This window comes from Lepidochelys kempii, chromosome 8, assembly GCF_965140285.1.
Source record: "Lepidochelys kempii isolate rLepKem1 chromosome 8, rLepKem1.hap1, whole genome shotgun sequence".
Taxonomy (NCBI): Eukaryota; Metazoa; Chordata; order Testudines; family Cheloniidae; genus Lepidochelys; species Lepidochelys kempii.
The window spans coordinates 4,881,854-4,899,118 of record NC_136387.1 but is presented as its reverse complement, the minus strand read 5'-3'; the positions used below and the strand labels follow the sequence as shown (position 1 = coordinate 4,899,118).

Here is a 17,265-nt window from a genome sequence, read left to right as displayed (position 1 = left end):
ATAAAAATACATTTGGCAAAATAACGTCAACATCGGCAACACTTAAATGGCCCCCGCAGCAAGATTAAGAGAAATAATCAACATGTTAGTAGTTTAACCTTCCCCCTCGCTTAAATCCATGACGTGTAGTCTGTAGTCCCACACCATGTGCTACTGTTAATTACATTTCATAACTGTGGAATTTGTAGCGTGGGGAGGAGGGAGATCGTATAATAAAAGGAGTTTTGACTGTTTTGGTAGCATTTATTGATAAATACACAACAGTGCAGTACACTGAAGAAGAAAAAAATCCCTCCCTGATCTTAATGACTCAGCTTCAGCAGACTTCTGTAGTTAGACTGATGTCACAGGCCTCGTGTATTTTGAATGTCAGCATTGTGAATGCTGAGAAGTTTCATTGAAACTATGGCAGACTACTTTAATGAGGCAACTAGTAAAAAAATAATAGCCTTCAAACATAGGGCATGTCTACACTTACCGGGTATCTAAGCTGTGGTGATCAAAGCACTGGGGGTCAATTTAGCAGGTCTAGTAAAGACTCACTAAATCGACCACAGATCGTTCTCCCGTTAACTCCGGTACTCCACCAGAACAAGAAGAGTAAGGGAAGTCACCGAGAGAGCATCTCCTGTTGACACAGCACGGTGTAGACACTGCAGTAAGTCAACCTAAGCTAAGTCGACTCCAGCTACGTTATTCACGTAGCTGGAGTTGCATAATTTAGATCGACTTACCCCCCGTAGTGCAGACAAGGCCTTAACATTCAGTAGATATTGCTGATGTTGATGCGATTCTTGCCAAGGACTCTCAGCAACCTTATAAAAATATTTGAATGGTGACCTGCAAAACCTATGAAAATGTTGGTTGCTTGTAAGTGGCACAATTAAAGCAAATATTTGGAAACGTTTATCTGAATTCAGTGAAATGTTATGGAGTACTCCTGGTTGGGATTGAGTAATGTAATTTCTGCATCTCTGAAACCAAGAAGATCTAAAATATAGCATATGCTGTTATGATTTTATATCAGCTTTGCATTTGAGATTTACAATAGCTTTTATAAAGAAGTATGTGTGTCCAAAGCAGGTTAACATTTGTCATTTTTTTTTTTTTGTGTGTGAATCCTCTCGAACATCCTAGTTTCACTATGCATTGATGCTAGGTGGAGGAAACAAGTAGGGGGACTAGAGAGAGGTGGATGACAAGTAGCCCCACGCTGCCCCCTCTCCCTCCTTTGGCAGTGCTGGTGTGAAACTGACTGAACCCTAGTTATGTCTAGAAGTGTGATCCTAGTTTGTTAAATTATAGACATGAAATTAGATAAAATTTCTAGATTGACTTTCAGTGATGCTTCTGTAACAGGTGTCAAATCACAGCAAACAATAAAATGGGTAAAGTAGCATGGTTCTCTGCTGTGCTGTGTAAGTCCAGAGTTTTATAAACAGGAGGCCAAAGAGGTTACTGACACAAGGTGGTTTGTGCTTGGCAAGCTGCTATAGTATCCAGTGCAGTACTCATGTTTAAGGCTCCGTTTTAGTCACAGGTATTTTTAGTAAAAGTCATGGACAGGTCATGGGCAGTAAACAAAAATTCATGGCCCAGGCCAGCTGCACGGGCCGCTGCAGAAGTCACAGATGTCATGGAAGGTCACAGAATCAGTGACCGCTGTGACAGACATGGAGCCTTACTCATGTTCACACACACAGCCATGTTTAAAAAGAAAATGGAAAAAACAAAGAAAACCACCTCACCCGCAAGGAAACTTTCCTATTTTGCCAACCATTTCCATAACTTGGATTGAGCAGGCAACACCCTGATAAATAGGGAGAGGCTAGTGAGCAGAACTGGCTTTTTTGAACAGTATGCCAAGAGAATAAAAATCCTGTAATATAATAGTGCATTTTAAGAGAACTTTGGAGAGACTGCCTGATGTTTGATATTGGTGGCATATTGTCTGGAAAATTGGAAGTAAATATGGTAGACAAGATAAACTGTTTTGCCCATTGTGGCAGAACAGCAAAGTGGGCTTAGTCATGCTGAAAACTCATTCAGATTTCTGTGCCAGAAATAACTCAGCTACTCCAATTTTTATTGCTCCTGCATCATCACTGGCCTGTCTTCCTTGTCTTCACCTCATGTTATCTGCCACTTCTTGATGAAGAACACATAAGATTTGTCCATGTAGAATGTAGCAATTGACCTTTATTCAGAAACACCAAACTATCACACGCAGGCCTGAGCTACAGCTCATTACCCAATATTAAATGTTGTCGTCATCACGGGTCAAATAATCTGAAGGGGAGTGTCACAAACTGTATCTGGAAGATAAGTTTTCCAGGGTTTTAACTCCTCGTTTTCACATGTCCCCTCCAAGTGCAGCCGCCTTCCCTAATGGGGTCTGAATGGACAGTAACATGTTCTTCTGTTACTTGTGAATTTTACAAATTGCTCCATCATAAGATCTATTAATAACCTCCTGAGATTAACCAAATAAGGCAAAGTAGGAGTATTCTCTTTGCTTACACTTGCCCCTACATATGGTTGTGAATTGTGGGGAATTAATGCTGCTGACAAGAAGAAAATTGAAGTCTTTGAGATATGGTCCTGGTGAAAACTTTTGTGTATCTGCTGGACGAAAAAGATGAATAATGGTTAAAAATATTGGAAAGAAGCAGACCCTACTGTTGGAAGTCAATGGGCATCAACTTATGTGTTTTGTTTTTTCATCTGTGTGCCTGAGGTAGCTACCTTTAAGAAAGTTGTCATGGAAGGAATGGTGGCAAATCACCATAGTAGGGGACAGCCAAGCCAGAAAATACCTGAATGACATGTGGCAGATCACTGGAAGGTCAGCTGCTGAGTGCTCAAAGCTAGTGATGGATCAAGAAGGCTTCCATATGTTTTGCTATGTCACCAATGTTCACTATACAGCTGAGGCAGCTTAATTTGATCTTCACGTTGTCTGAGTGCAGGTGGGGTGAGCAGGTGAGAAATAGCCCTGTGGGAAAGGGCTAATTCAGTTGCTGTCACTCAGGTCTTCAAGGGAAGAAGCCCTGGCATTTCAGAGCTAGACTAGTTGTTTTGTTTCTGCGTGCTGCCGTGAAACAGTCTGGGCAGAAGGTACATTCCTAATACTTCTTAAAAACCCTAGTCCATCAACAAATTTAGCTAGAGAGGAATGTTAGATTGTTGGTGATTTTATTCAGTTTGTGTCCTAATAGGTGTGAAATGTATATCTGAAAATATGTTAGCAATCTCTGCATTTGGACGGAGATCGGTGGCTGATAAAGGGATATTTATTGGTGGGAGGGAGAAAAGGCCATTTTCTCTAATAAGCAATATTTAAAGTAAAAGGTGAGCCATCACCTTTGGTGGTGGGAAGATATGCAAAAAAAATGGAGAAGATAGGCTGCAATAATTATAGAATCATAAGGTAGATGAAAAAGATCTGTTAGTTCACCTGGTCTATCTCCCTGCCGATGCAGGATTTACTCCACAGGAAGTTTTCCTACTAGTTTGTTTACGTTAATTTTAAATGTCCCAAACAATAAGTCTTCTGCTTCCCTTTAACAGTCTAACCAGCACTCATTTGTCAAGGTTTTTACTTAATTACATCCCCAGGTGTAGTTATACTGCTGTATGCCATCCTAAATAATTCCTTTCTTTTCTTACTGTCTGCACACTATAAATATTTTCAGAGAATGTATCACTTATCCGCATCCTTGTCCATACTTAAGTCTCCTAATCTTTACTCATAAATTGACCACAGACATTCAGCGCTGTTGCTTTTCTTTGAACGCCCATCAGCTTGCTTTCCATGACATCATGCACCATGCAAGTAAAGCTACAATTGCTAACAGCAAGAGGTGAAAAATTCAATATACTACCTTGCAAACATTTTTATTCAAGGGGATTAAATGGGGTTTAGTAGTTAGAACACATAACTAGGACCTTTCTGTCTGCGATGGCCACGTTTCAGCTATGCTTCTGTGTGCCCATCTGCAAAATAGGTATAATCCTGATCTTACCAGGCTGCTTTGAAGATTGTTTAAGTCATTTTGTGATCCTAGACTGAAAGGCTCTGTTGTTGTATTGTAATACATGGAAACGAAAGGGTAACTATAGATGTGACTAGTGCAGCAGAGCAATTAGATATGGTTAGGGTTAAAATGGCAGCTGTTAGTGAGATTAAATTGGGATTTAGTCTCATGACATCACTTTGAACTGCAAGTGACATGTCTGGGTGTCCTAAAAATGTTAGCGTGGTCGAATTATACTTTGTTAGATGGACAGACTAAGGCTTAGATCACAGTATTAGGATGCGTGTTCCATAGTTGCAGATTGCAGTACAGTACTTTGGTGCCCATTCAGTTATGAATATTTATTGGGGTAAAAAGAGAAGAATGAAATGTTCCCAAGAACAAAATTTTCCCAAGACAAATGAAGGCATAAAAATGATGAGTTCATACATTTTAATTCTTTAAACAGATGAAGAGCCTCTGTTACGGGACTCCAAAACAGGCTTGTTATCAGATTGTGCAAAATGCTGGGCCCAAGATTTTTGTGTGTCCAGAATGTCCTGTGATCACTCCCGCAGTAGAATGCTGTAGACGCCTGCTGTATAGAGGAAGTAATGAAGCTGTTAATGTTAGTAATATTATGACATCCAAAGCACTAGCCCCAGCCATGCTTTTATTTTGTGATTCCTTAAGTCTCCAAGGCTGTATCTGTGAAGTGTGGAAAGAGGACCAAAGTGTTTGCAAATTTCTTATTGTAACGTGTAACTTGTGGAGTAGGTTTAGGAAAAAATCCAGCAGACTCATTCATAATGGAGTAATAGGAGGGGGTTTTGCACTTTAGGGGAAGGGGCATTACTTGAGAGAGAGCAACTCTAGGCTTATGATTTGGAAGTGCTTATGCTTAATATTCTTACTATATTTCTGCTGCAAGTATTTTAATCTAAAGGCATCTTTTTTGTGTGTCTTACTTTACAGACTGTAAGCTCTGTCACATGTCTGCTTTTTAACAAAGGAAATATATCTTTCTATTGAAAAGATGCAAACAAAATAACCTCTTTTCACCCTGTTACTCTCCATATACACAAATATGTATATATCCACATACATACCATCTATACTCTAAAATTTCTCCTGCATAGAAAAGCGTACATTTTATTTTTAATGGAATGCATAATGCTATACTATGGAATTCACCATTCAGTACAAGAGGAATTTTAAAAAGCCAGGATTTTATAGATACTATTTGAGGTCTGCTAAACAACTGTTTCTATGATGTGGTTTCTACAAGTAATGCACTCATTTATACATATCGGTGTAGTATCACATGGAGAATGATTGGCAGACAAACTTTTTCTCTAACTTTTCAGATTTTATTTAGTCCCCTAAAATTCAGGCGAGAAACCTGGGGTGAGATTCATTAAGTCTCTGGCCCTGAATACCACAATTTCTATGTCTTGTACAGGTATCACCCTGCCCTTTATTCACCCCACCCCAGAAAAATGCCCTTGATGATTGTTCCTGAAACTTGAAAGCTACAGTGAAAAGGATAGATAATAGGGGCCATGTTTCATGGGAAAACTTACTATTAAGTATTGAGAGACTGAAGTCTTTTTCAAGTTTTGTTTCCCCAATTTTATTCCAATATGGTAGCACAGTAGAACCTCAGAGTTAAGAACACCTCAAGAACAGAGGTTGTTTGTAACTCTGAACAAAACATTAGGGTGGTTCTTTCAAAAGTTTACAACCGAACATTGACTTAACACAGCTTTGAAACTTTACTATGCAGAGGGAAAATGCTGCTTTCCCTTTATTTTTTTTAACACGGTATTTTATTTGCCTTTTTATTTGTTGGTTTCTGCTGCTACCTGATTGTGTACTTTCAGGTCCAAATAAGGTGTGTGGTTGACTGGTCAGTTCGTAACTCGTGTGTTCATGACTCAGAGGTGCTACTGTATGCTAATTAGTAACAATTCTGAAATAGGTTGCCCATTATAAAGTTTTATTAGTTAAATAGGAAATAAGACCAGTTAACTTTTAATGTGAAAATGAGTTTTTAATGGACACTGCAATTTAAAGGTGCCCTTACTAACAGACATTACGCTCATTTTAAGTATGGTCCTACACCGCTGTACCATATTTGAAGATAATTATAGAACAGTGTTTTGGGGCAAGGAAAATCTTCTGCTGGACATAGCTGCAAATAAAAGCTGCCCGTTCTGCAAGTTCTGGTTCGGGCAAGGAGAAGTGGGTATTGGCTTTTCTCTTTGATGTGGATGGGTAAATGTGTTTCAAAGGTGTAATGGCTCTAATCTTGTGTGTATTAAAAGGGCTCGCATGTGAGACAAAGGAAAGAAGTTTACTTTGATGGACAAAGGAAAAAGGACTGGCATGATAAAGAAGCTATAAGGAGGGACTTGGAGCGCACAGGTATGTGCTTATAAACTTATAACAACACTTACAAATGTATCTAATGTGGATCATAAAATGGTGTGGTCCCTAATTCAGCAGACTGAAGGGGGGGAACAGCATGCTCGTATGTTCTTAACACTGATCAACATCAGCTGCCTCTGTACTGCTCATGAGTGACAGGGAAAGAGAAGCATTTTCGCCAGTCTCTTGAGTAGAAGATGGTGGCAGCACATTGGCACTTCAAGGGTGGGTGCTGTTTAAAAAATTAGAAATGCCTTTACAGTTCTGACAAATATTGCAGACCCATGAAAGAAGAAACATTGTTTTGTAAAATCTACAAGCGCTGCCATTCTAGAGGAATCTGTTCTGTTTCCATAGTTTGACATGCAATTCGGAGTGCTTAAATTCTAATACAAAAGAGTTACAATGGTGAAGGACACTCAAACATGTGGAAATGTAAAGTTAAGGCTGCCTTGTTCACCTTAATAAAATGTTTCCAAGATTTCCCTTTTAAATGTTAGTAACCGCTTTGGGATGGGGGGTGAGGCTGAGATGAGAAATGTTTATACTATGTACAGGCACTCACATCTGTAAACCAAAAGAAACCTAATGGATCCAGCTTTGGTCCTATCAGTCTCTAATCCCCTCAATTCTGGCTTCAGAGTGAAGAGCTTAATGTTTCATATTTGCACAGCTGAGTGTTTCTAGCAAAATATACAGTACCCATTAAAATAAATTGATGAAGTTAACCCAGTGCTGAGAATTTCTTATAACTCGGAATATCAACTATGTACAAACAGTGTTGTTGAAGGAAGAATTTTCACAGAAAAGATGACTGCTTTTGTGTCAGTCTCTGGCCACTTAGACTGTGATTCGCCGTGATGATACAGGTTTATTTTGTATCTATCCATAGGAAATGGAGAGCAGGGAAAACCTTATCCGATGACTGATGCAGAGCAAGTGGACCAAGCATACAGGGAAAATGGCTTTAATATCTTTGTGAGCGATAAAATTTCTCTTAATCGCTCCCTTCCAGATATCAGGCACCCAAAGTGAGTATACACTTGGTATTTGTGGTAATGAAAGTCTAGATGCCCAAATTTGCCATTCCCACTAGAATTTATTCTATTTCTATATTTCATTTTTATGTACTGTTGGAGCCTCAACCCTTTCGGGAGGTAGCTACCTCCTGCCTCATAGATCACTTTTCATGCTGATTAAATTGTATACTGAAATGGCCACAACCATAGAACAATTAAAGCAACATTTTTATGGTCATCTCTCTACTGGAAGTTGGATTTAAATGTCCAACTCACTTGACAACTGCACCAAAGAGCCATCAGACGGTAATGACTTGGTCACTAATTACCTGGGTCACTTTTGCATAAGTGACCAGTTGGAAGTGAGACTGTACAGTTCCATGAGCCATTAATTCCTCTTGGAAGTCTGACACAAACTAAGTTTCACAATCTTGAAACATCTAGGAAGGAAAACCAATTTTGGAGCATTCCAAAAAGATTGACTCATATTGTGAAGGGTCTATGAATTGAATTTTCTCAGATACTCAGGGCTTTATAATAAACTTCTCTTTCTAGGGATTATAAGCATGGCCACAAAGTAGCTCTAGTCAGAAACTACTTTTGACTGTTGAATTCAGCTAGCTAAGATGTCTTTCCTGTGGAGTGGCATCAAATTTTACTTCGTTTTTCTCTAATTGCTAAGGAGAAAATCCTTCATGTTCATGCAGTCGTGAAAGGCTTAAGCCTTTCCTAAACAATGCCACAGAGTGCTTTTGATTATGGGGGGTATATGGTTTTTAGTCACTTTATAAACTTATCTTTTTAAATACTCAAGTGTAAATTTCTTCCATAGAAAGCTTTTTCAAACTTGATGGCAGTAATTTCATCTAGAAGTCTTGCAAACAAATTAGAAGCTAGGACTTTTTTAAAAATATTTTTTCTTTTTCTGTCTCAACTTTGCTATCTCATTATGAACATAACTGAGCTTCAGGCAACTTCAACTCTGCTAAACTGCATTTATTTGGATTGTTTTGGGCTTTGAGAATTTAAGTTTCAGATGGTACCTGAGGAATTAATGCATTGGCTCATGTTCCCTAATGTGTCACTAAGTTGCAGAATTAGCAATCGGAAATCAGTTACTTTGACTTTTTAAAAATGTTTATCTTTAGGCTCTGGTCCCTAATTAAAATTAATAAGTGAGGTGTCTGGGTCACCAACAATTTAAGCTATGACTAATGATACCAATGCAGCTGGTTTTCTTGAGTTAAACTTCTCTTACCATAGCAAGTTATAATTATGTGAGTCTCAAGAAGAGGATAAACTGTACTGGATATAATTGATGTTAGGATTAGCTAGAGAAGTGAACCGGGGTATATTTAAAGGAGACTTGAAATGAAGGCACTAATGACCGAAAGTTTCTGGTGTGCATTTTCCCCTCCTTAAAAAGATGTATTTGGAAATGGAGTGTCTAGTGTTTTGTAGTGATGTGATGAGGGCAATTTATAATGAAGTAAATGGGTAAGATGAAGTCTATAAGAGCATTTTCCAAAGAACTGAGCATGTTGTAGAATACTCTGAATTAATACCACCCCATTAATTTCTGGAATAGGAGCTGAAATTGGTTTTATATTCAGGAATATGCCCCAGGCAGAAGGTTATAGATTTAAGTTCTCACCAGATACAACTTGTGTTGGCCTGTTAAACATAGAAGCTCTGGTACAGAGTGCTGGATCACCTTGAGCACCAGTAAGGTACAGATGCTCCCGGGTTATGCAAGACCCGATTTATTCAAATTCACACTTACGGAAAAGCTCCGTAAGCCAGAAATAGGATTTTCGAGTCACGGAAACTTTTGCATAATGTACGGGTGTACGTTTCCGACTTACATGAAATTTGAGTTACGCAAGGCTTTCCGGAACGGAACGATTGCATAAGTCGGGGAGCGTCTGTATAGCTTTCTGGTTCTATTGCTCACTTTCCTCGTGTGCTGTAAACAGTATTCGAATAAGACATTGTGCTATATTGCACGCTAATGTTAGAGGGCTTTTAAAGGAATTGTAGAAATACCACCTGGAGAGAATAAACTTTGTTTGCGAACCTAACAGTGATAGCAGTTAAATATGACACTGATTATCCCAGCCCCTCCCCATTTATAACCTTTTAGACTAAATAGCCTTATTCTGTCTCACCTGTAACTTCCCATATTATCTTTGCTTTCATCTGCTCTTTGCCAACTGTTGGGAGCTGCTAGTAGTAAACTGAATAGTACTTCTGTGTTGACTCTGTTCAGGTGTAGCTGGAGAGGATCAGTAAGAGTTTTTAATGAAGTTGAGCCACTAGAGCTTTCAAATAAACTATTTGTAGTTGTATTCTTTTTTTTTTAATTAGAGGAGGCAGCTGATATGCAGTCCTGCTTTTTTCTTCCCCCCAGTAACTAGCAGATTTAACGGTGAACAAATGGGCAACAGATGTTTTCCTAATGCTGTGGAATTTATTCTTGATCATAAAATTGCAATCGTTGTCTAAAACTTGTACAATAGTAGTCAGTGATTTATCTTGAATGAACTGTCACAGCAGAAGATTTTTACAAGACTCAAGCATGAGTTTCACAAGCTTTCCCAGTGATAGAAGTAAATGCAAATCTTCCATACTGTGCTTTATAGTGATTGCTTGACACTGTCAATGTTTTTAAATCATATGAAAACAATGGATTATATGCCAGATAAGAGTGAACCGTGAATCCATGAATTTTTGTTACATTGCTATCGCAGAGATGCCAGCCGTCCCTAATTTTCCATAATCCACCCAATTCGTGCTTGTAATTACAAAATTACTAATTTAGGCTTCAATGTGCTAATTTTGCAAGCACCCATTTTATTGTGTGTGTGTGTGAGAGACTTACCACCACTTTGGTTCAATGAATACGTCAAATAGCGCTGTGGCCACCAGGAGTGGTGGAGGTGGAAGTGTGCGGCATTCTTCTCCACTGATGCTCCGACAGCACAGTAAGGATCTGACAGGAGGCAAGCCACGGTGATTTTGAACGGGTCGGGGCTCTGCTAGATTCACCGCCCAAGCCACAGGCTGCATGTTGCACGCTGACTGCCCTGTGTGGACCCTGCTAGTGCACTCTCGGTACCAGCAGGGTCCGCATGGGGAAGAATGCAGCATGCTGCCTGTGACTCGGGTGGTGAATCCAGCACCCCAAAATCCACGAACTCTCACAGTGGCTTGCCTCCTATTCAACCCTCACTGCACAGTCAGTGAAGGAGGAGAAGCTGCAGGAGGAGGAGGCAGCAGAGGAGGAAAGAGGTAATGCAACTGAGGATGGAGAAGAAGAGGAGGATCATCCCAGGAAGGCAGCCAGGCCTGCAAATGGCCAAGGTAATTAAAGGCCTTAGGGGCAGAGGAGATCAGCTGTCCTAGAGTCAGTCCTCCTTTTCTCCTGTTCAGGGGTGGGGATTGGAGCAAAATGGGGGGGAAGCCCAGACCCTCTCCTTGGCCGTACATAGGGAGGGGATGGAGGGGGGGAGAAGTTGGGAAAAGGAAGAGATCCAAGTAATCTCCCTAATTCCTCCCTAACTTTTTTCATAAGCATCCCATAAAGTCTGAGTGCAAGGCTGGCATCTCTGCTATTGCTGTCTACAACAAAACCGTATGCAAGTCCCTGTGAGGAGATGCTGACGTTCCAGCAGCTTTTGCACATTCTTTGCTGCGTGCATTTGTGAGAAATGTGACAGTGTCTGTTTACTTGGTATGTTTATAACTTGTTTCATCCCTGTCTAGCTGCAATAACAAGCTGTACCTGGAGAAGCTCCCAAACACCAGCGTGATAATCCCATTCCACAATGAAGGATGGTCATCTCTCCTCCGGACAGTGCACAGCATCCTAAATCGCTCCCCTCCTGAGCTGATAGCAGAAATTGTGCTGGTGGATGACTTTAGTGACAGAGGTACAGTGACTTCCTATGTAGCATCTCTGCCTATAGCTACATAAACTACCTGACAAAATGCACAAAAGTATAGCAAAGAACAGTAGAGTATTATCATCTGCCAAGAGCCAGCTTTAGGATTTTGGTGTCTCCAGTAACAGTCAGTTGACGTCGCAGTAAGACCGTCAACAGAGCAAGAAGCTGCATTTCCTGCAGCACTTGCGTTACTTTAGGTATTGGTGGCAACAGCGATTTTCACAACACTGAGCTTAGTCTGGGTGGTAAATAAGGAAAGTAAGTGCTATTAATGTATTCATCAGCAAAACCCTGTGAATATTGGGCTCTTAAACACTTCCTATTTTGGTTTCTTAACCAATCAAAAGTGACCTTTTTTTTAAATGGGATTTTCTTCCTTCATACAGAAAATAATTCTGTATTACGGAAAATATTAAAATTAATCTTGATGAATTGTTTTCATCCTAGAGACTTCATGGTTTAACATTTTTAGCTTTCCAGAAGTAAAAATAAATTTGGAAAATCCATAACCTTCGTAATACCCAGCTCTCATATTGCACTTTTCACCAATAGATCTGAGTTTTACGAAGGAGGTCAGTACCATTATCCCCATTTTACAGACAAGTAAACTAAGGCACAGTGGCATGTAGTCTTAGTTTTAGTCTCATAAGAATGGCCACGTTGGGTCAGACCAGTGGTCCAGCTACCCCAGTATCCAGTCTTCCAACAATAGCCAATGCGAGGTGCCTCAGAATGAACAGAATAGACAAACAAGTGATCCATTGTCTCGTCCATTCCCAGCTTCTGACAAACAGAGGCTAGGGACACTCAGAGCATCATGTTGCATCCCTGTCCATTCTGGCTCATAGCCATTGATGGACCTATCCTGCAGGAACTTATCTAGTTCTTTTTTGAACCATGTTATGGTTTTGGCCTTCACAACATCCCCTGCCAAAGGAGTTCCAAAGGTTGACTGCATTGTGTGAAGAAATACTCTCCATTTCTCTCTCCCCTTCTCCGGGCACAAAAAACACCAAGCAATGAAGAATCACATTGTCCATTTACATCCTGATTTGGATTTATACTGATGTACCTGAAAACCCTTACAGTGATAGATTAAGTATAACCCATAAACAATATTAAGTCTCCATTCTGTATTCGCCACTTGGCTCTGTTTATTCTGCAACAGAAATTGTACTGCACAGCAAGAATTCAACAGTATAGTGTAGTGTGTGTGTGGTCACCTGTCTTCATTGCTATAGGCTAATAAGGGCAGAAGCTGGAGATAAGCCCGACACAAAGTGGCATTAGGTTTTTACACAAAAAGGGAATGGCCTTAAATTTGATGACTCTGATGAAGAACCATAGTGGGCCAAGCAAATAAATAATCACCAGCATGATTCATCAGCAACACAAATACTGCAAGTTTTGTTGTGGTTGCAGCCCTGGTGCTTAATTTGTCATAGAGTCATAGAATATCAGGGTTGGAAGGAACCTCAGGAGATAATCTAGTCCAACCCCCTGCTCAAAGCAGGACCAATCCCCAATTTTTGCCCCAGATCCCTAAATGGCCCCCTCAAGGATTGAACTCACAGCCCTGGGTTTAGCAAGCCAACGCTCAAACCACTGAGCTATCCCTCCCCCTAAATAATATACGCTATTGGAGCTGGAATTACCGCGGCTGCTGGCACCAGGCTTGCCCTCCAATGGATCCTCGTTAAAGGATTTAAAGTGTACTCATTTCAATTACAGGGCCTCGAAAGAGTCCTGTATTGTTGTTTTTCGTCACTACCACCCCGGGTCGGGAGTCGGTAATTTGCGCGCCTGCTGCCTTCCTTGTAATGAGATTGGCACAACTGCCAAAATAACTTGTTCCTTTGGATCTGCTTGGACCACCATATGCGATGCTATATTAAATTAAACTGTGATTTAACTACTTAAGATAAAGTGAGGGCTAGTAACCCTCACGCTTCATGGCCTAAAGTGACCATTAGATGGAAGAAATAATTCCGCTAACCTCTTTTATGTTGCAGTCTGAAGTCTCATGTGGAGTTTGTACCTTCTCTGAAGCATCCAACATTAGCCAAAATCTGAGATGGAGTTCTGGCCTTATGGGCTCATCAGTGTGGTCTAGCAATTCTTAAGGGTTTTTTTTCCCATTTTAATGATCAAAGAACAAGAAAGTAATTACTTTATGCTGCAAGGTGTTTTTTTAACAAGATCCTTCCATCTGGAATTACACAAGGAACACAGGGCTCTCTCCATGAGAGTGCTATTATGAGAAGCATTTCCAGATAAAAATCTTGAGGGGGAGAAATAGCTGCTATGACTGATTCTGAAGCTCCTGTAAAAGCATTAACTCAAACACCGATCAGTGGTGCTCTGACCCATATTGACTTCGAAATGCTAAGTGTTGCCCTCCTCTACAGTCCTTCTCCTGAAGTGTAACTTTCACTAGCTAGCAGGCAAAGCCTGGTAGTTTGAAAAGCTCATTAGGCTATAGATATATGGCATTGATGTTTAAAGTATTTTGAGACTGTCAGAAGAAAACACATTTTCAGCAAGCCCTCTTTTCTTCATCTTGGCATAAAAGATTAGGAACAGGAAAGTGAAATCGGGTCATTGGATCGACCCTCATGCTGTAACCAGATCTGCATTACATAAATAAGTTTTATTTTCCACACCCTACTTAATCATTGTTGATGGGCATTGTTTCTGCCCCTAAGTAAGTTTTTTTTTTGTTTCTCTTTTAAGTTTCATTCCTCTGTTTATTCTCCTTTTCTGCACAGTGGCATTCCCTGCTGATCCCAGCTGCTTTTTCCGGTGACTGGTATTCTTTCTTCACCACACTGAAGTAATTTCCAAATCCCTCTCTATCCCTAAGTAGACTTTTTCAAAGTTTTGAGGAGGCAGGGGCAGCAACAAATCCTTAAATGTGTGATCTTCACTTGAAAGTCAGAAAGCCCTGTTTTTTTAGGGGTAGGGGGGCGTGTAATTTAAAAAACTTACTCAAAATGCTTGGCTCTGGGACTGAAAATTCTTGCAAAGTTAACAGCTGCATAATGCGCGTGTCTCTCCCTCCAGTGGAGATTTGTCCTTAAACATTGCACTTAAAAGTTTACATAGCTTCCTTGGGCTTGGATCCAATTAGAACACTGTTCTGGCCACGTGCTTATACCAATGTTAAGATGGACAAGAATTGAAGACCTTGTCTTACGTCAAGTTATGACAGCTCACTGGGCTGTGCCAAAAATAAAACCGAACCAGTGGACACTTACATAAAAAACAGTCCTTAATTTTTTTTCTGTCTTTCTAAAACATGAGTGAACTAGTACTATAGAAGTCATGGTAGTGCCTTGAGCCAGGGTTACGTGGGACTAAGATGCTCTCTCCACGTGGTGGTCCTGGCATGAGCTCCATAAATCTCTCCCAGTTCACCTCTCCTGAATTGCAGACCTGTTTATAATTAGATGCTCCAGCTGAGATCAGGACCCCATTGCGTTAGGTGCTGTGCAGCGAGTGAATGACAACCCTGCCCCGAAGAGCTTACCGTCTAAATAAGCCAGGCAGGCAAAAGGTGGTGTGGAAAGTGACTTGCCCGAGATCATACAGCAGGTCTGTGACAGAGCACCAATTCTGCATCTCTTTCTAGTCCTGCATGATGCCCAAAGCCACTAAAAAGTATCACTTTGACCCCTTCTCACCACAGCCTGCAATAATAAACTATATTTTTAGGGTTGGCTTAAGAGGATTTTGCCAACAGATCACCCCAACCCAAGTATGATTGAGGTAGTAAAATATCAAATGTGTTCTGCTTGCACCTCGAAGCAAGGAAAGTTTAGAGGAGTGTCTAAACAGCCCTGCCAGACCTTTTTGGTATAAGTCTATTTTGTAGTGATATACTTTCGAAAAGCTGGGCAACCCTAGTAAGACTGTCAGACCCAGTGTTGAGGTTCTGTGTGCTTAGCACTGAATCACAGTGAGCTTGCATTCAGTTTGAGCTGGGAAAGTCCCTGAGGATTTCCATATATGTGCTGCAGTCTTATCCATACCTTCATTTTAGCAGAAGTTGTCTAGAGAATACTGCAAGCAGTGAGACTGTCTGTTTTCCTATCACTTACATTTTTGGCTTATTTTAACACTGTTTACTCAGTCTCTTCATAGGAAGTGAATCTTTGTATTTCAACCTGAAAATGTTACTGCAGAGGATTCCATCTGTGACTACCATAGTTGATATGGTAACTTGGCTACAGCTGCCAGGTGTTAAATCCCTCTTACACTTTTAATCTGTGTTCAGCTTCGGACAGAGGGACTGTTCGGGAATTTCTAGTGCTGAGAAGTGGGATGGGAAGTCACCAGTGAGCAGGTGAAAGTAGATAAGAAATTGAAGAAATATAGGGGAAAAAATGGGGGTGGCGGGGTGTTTGGATTTGGTGGCTGCTAAATTTTGTTCCAGAGGACACCGTTAAAGGCAACTGTTTTTTGCATTAGTGAAGCCCTTAGACTAGTGAATCATTATCTGGACGTGTCGTCAAAGAACTATTTATTTCTTAACTTAAGGAGGGAGACAATTCTGTGACCTATAGCAGTAAACATTTTTCAACCAAAAAAGGGTACCCTGACAACAGTGCATTTTAATGTGTTCCAGCAAAGGCCTTACTAAGCAGGATTTTTGAAATGTTTAATTTATTACTCATTACAGTACCTCCCTCTTATACAAACACAGTGCACTGTTTTTTCATCCTGCTTTTCCCATGCCTGTAGTATCATAGATCAGATCAAAATCTATTCTTATAAAGCATATGGTAGCCAATAACTAGCAAGAGAGTGAAGTTACAGTAGAAAAGTCTAGCTGTCTAAATGATCAATGTAGCACTCTTTCTTAAAGTACATTAAACATTTTACATGAGTTTTGAACTGTAGATAGGGGATCCTGTTTGCCATGAGTGTAGAGCATGTCATGCTTAAGCAACTGTTCTTGCTGGCGCATGTCCCTTCTCTAGCCTGAGAGCCATTTCATGGCACTTTCTTCTTCACTAGGCCATTGTCTCATATATTCTAAAGGGGTGCCAAAGAATTTCAAAGTAGCAATTATAGTTCTTATTTTAGACCATGACTGTGACTTATTACTATATTGTGAGGCTGCTTCCACCTTCTAATAGCTAGTTTCTAGCATCCAAGCAGTATTCCTGATAACATCACCAAAGTCTCACATCCCTCATATTCTTTAGCCACGAATCTAGTTCTTGGACATGCTTGCAATATAAGCATTGACTTTTAGCAAGAATTGCTGATGATTTTGACTTATAGAAAAATGTACGTTCCTCCAGTTGACTGCATCAAACACTTCGGGGGGGGATTGAAACATGGAAACTAACCTGCCCAGCAGCATGTGCCTCTTAATAAAAATTTGTTGTTAGGTTTAGAATGTAATAAGATGAAACTCTCAGGTCATGTGAGTTCTGCTGCAAACATATCTCAACTTGATTATTTCAGGTGGCCACACGTGTAGTAACATCAATCCTTATGGGTAAGCAGAGATCAAAATGTGAATTATGACTTCAGAATTCCTGATCATAAATAAATGCTTAGCTATGGCAGTTCTTTGTGGATTTATGGCTGTTTAATTTCATTCATTAATTCTAATGATCTGAGTTAAATTATTAAGCTCTTTCATATCCTAGTTGGCAGGGCCTTAATTATATCCCTTGTTATCAGAATGGCCCTAAGAAAAATAAAACACTATTCCTTATTTTCATGTATATCACTCTTCTCCTGGGGACTGTCAGATGTAGAATTTGCATGCTTTCTGATTACTTCATCATAGTGCTGTTGACTAGTAAATGAGTATATTTGTCCTAATAGACTATGGGG

At 40.2% G+C, this 17,265-nt stretch overlaps 1 protein-coding gene across 2 annotated transcripts in view; it reads left to right on the top strand.

Moving 5' to 3' along the window:
* Nucleotides 1-17,265, top strand: part of GALNT10 (polypeptide N-acetylgalactosaminyltransferase 10) — a 122,212-nt gene that overhangs the window by 45,612 nt on the left and 59,335 nt on the right. For both annotated transcript variants that reach the window (XM_073355269.2, XM_073355270.2), the window contains exons 2-4: nucleotides 6,344-6,443; nucleotides 7,339-7,477; nucleotides 11,231-11,397. In XM_073355269.2, coding sequence (XP_073211370.1) covers nucleotides 6,344-6,443; nucleotides 7,339-7,477; nucleotides 11,231-11,397 — 406 coding nt within the window. The remainder of the gene's footprint in view (nucleotides 1-6,343; nucleotides 6,444-7,338; nucleotides 7,478-11,230; nucleotides 11,398-17,265) is intronic.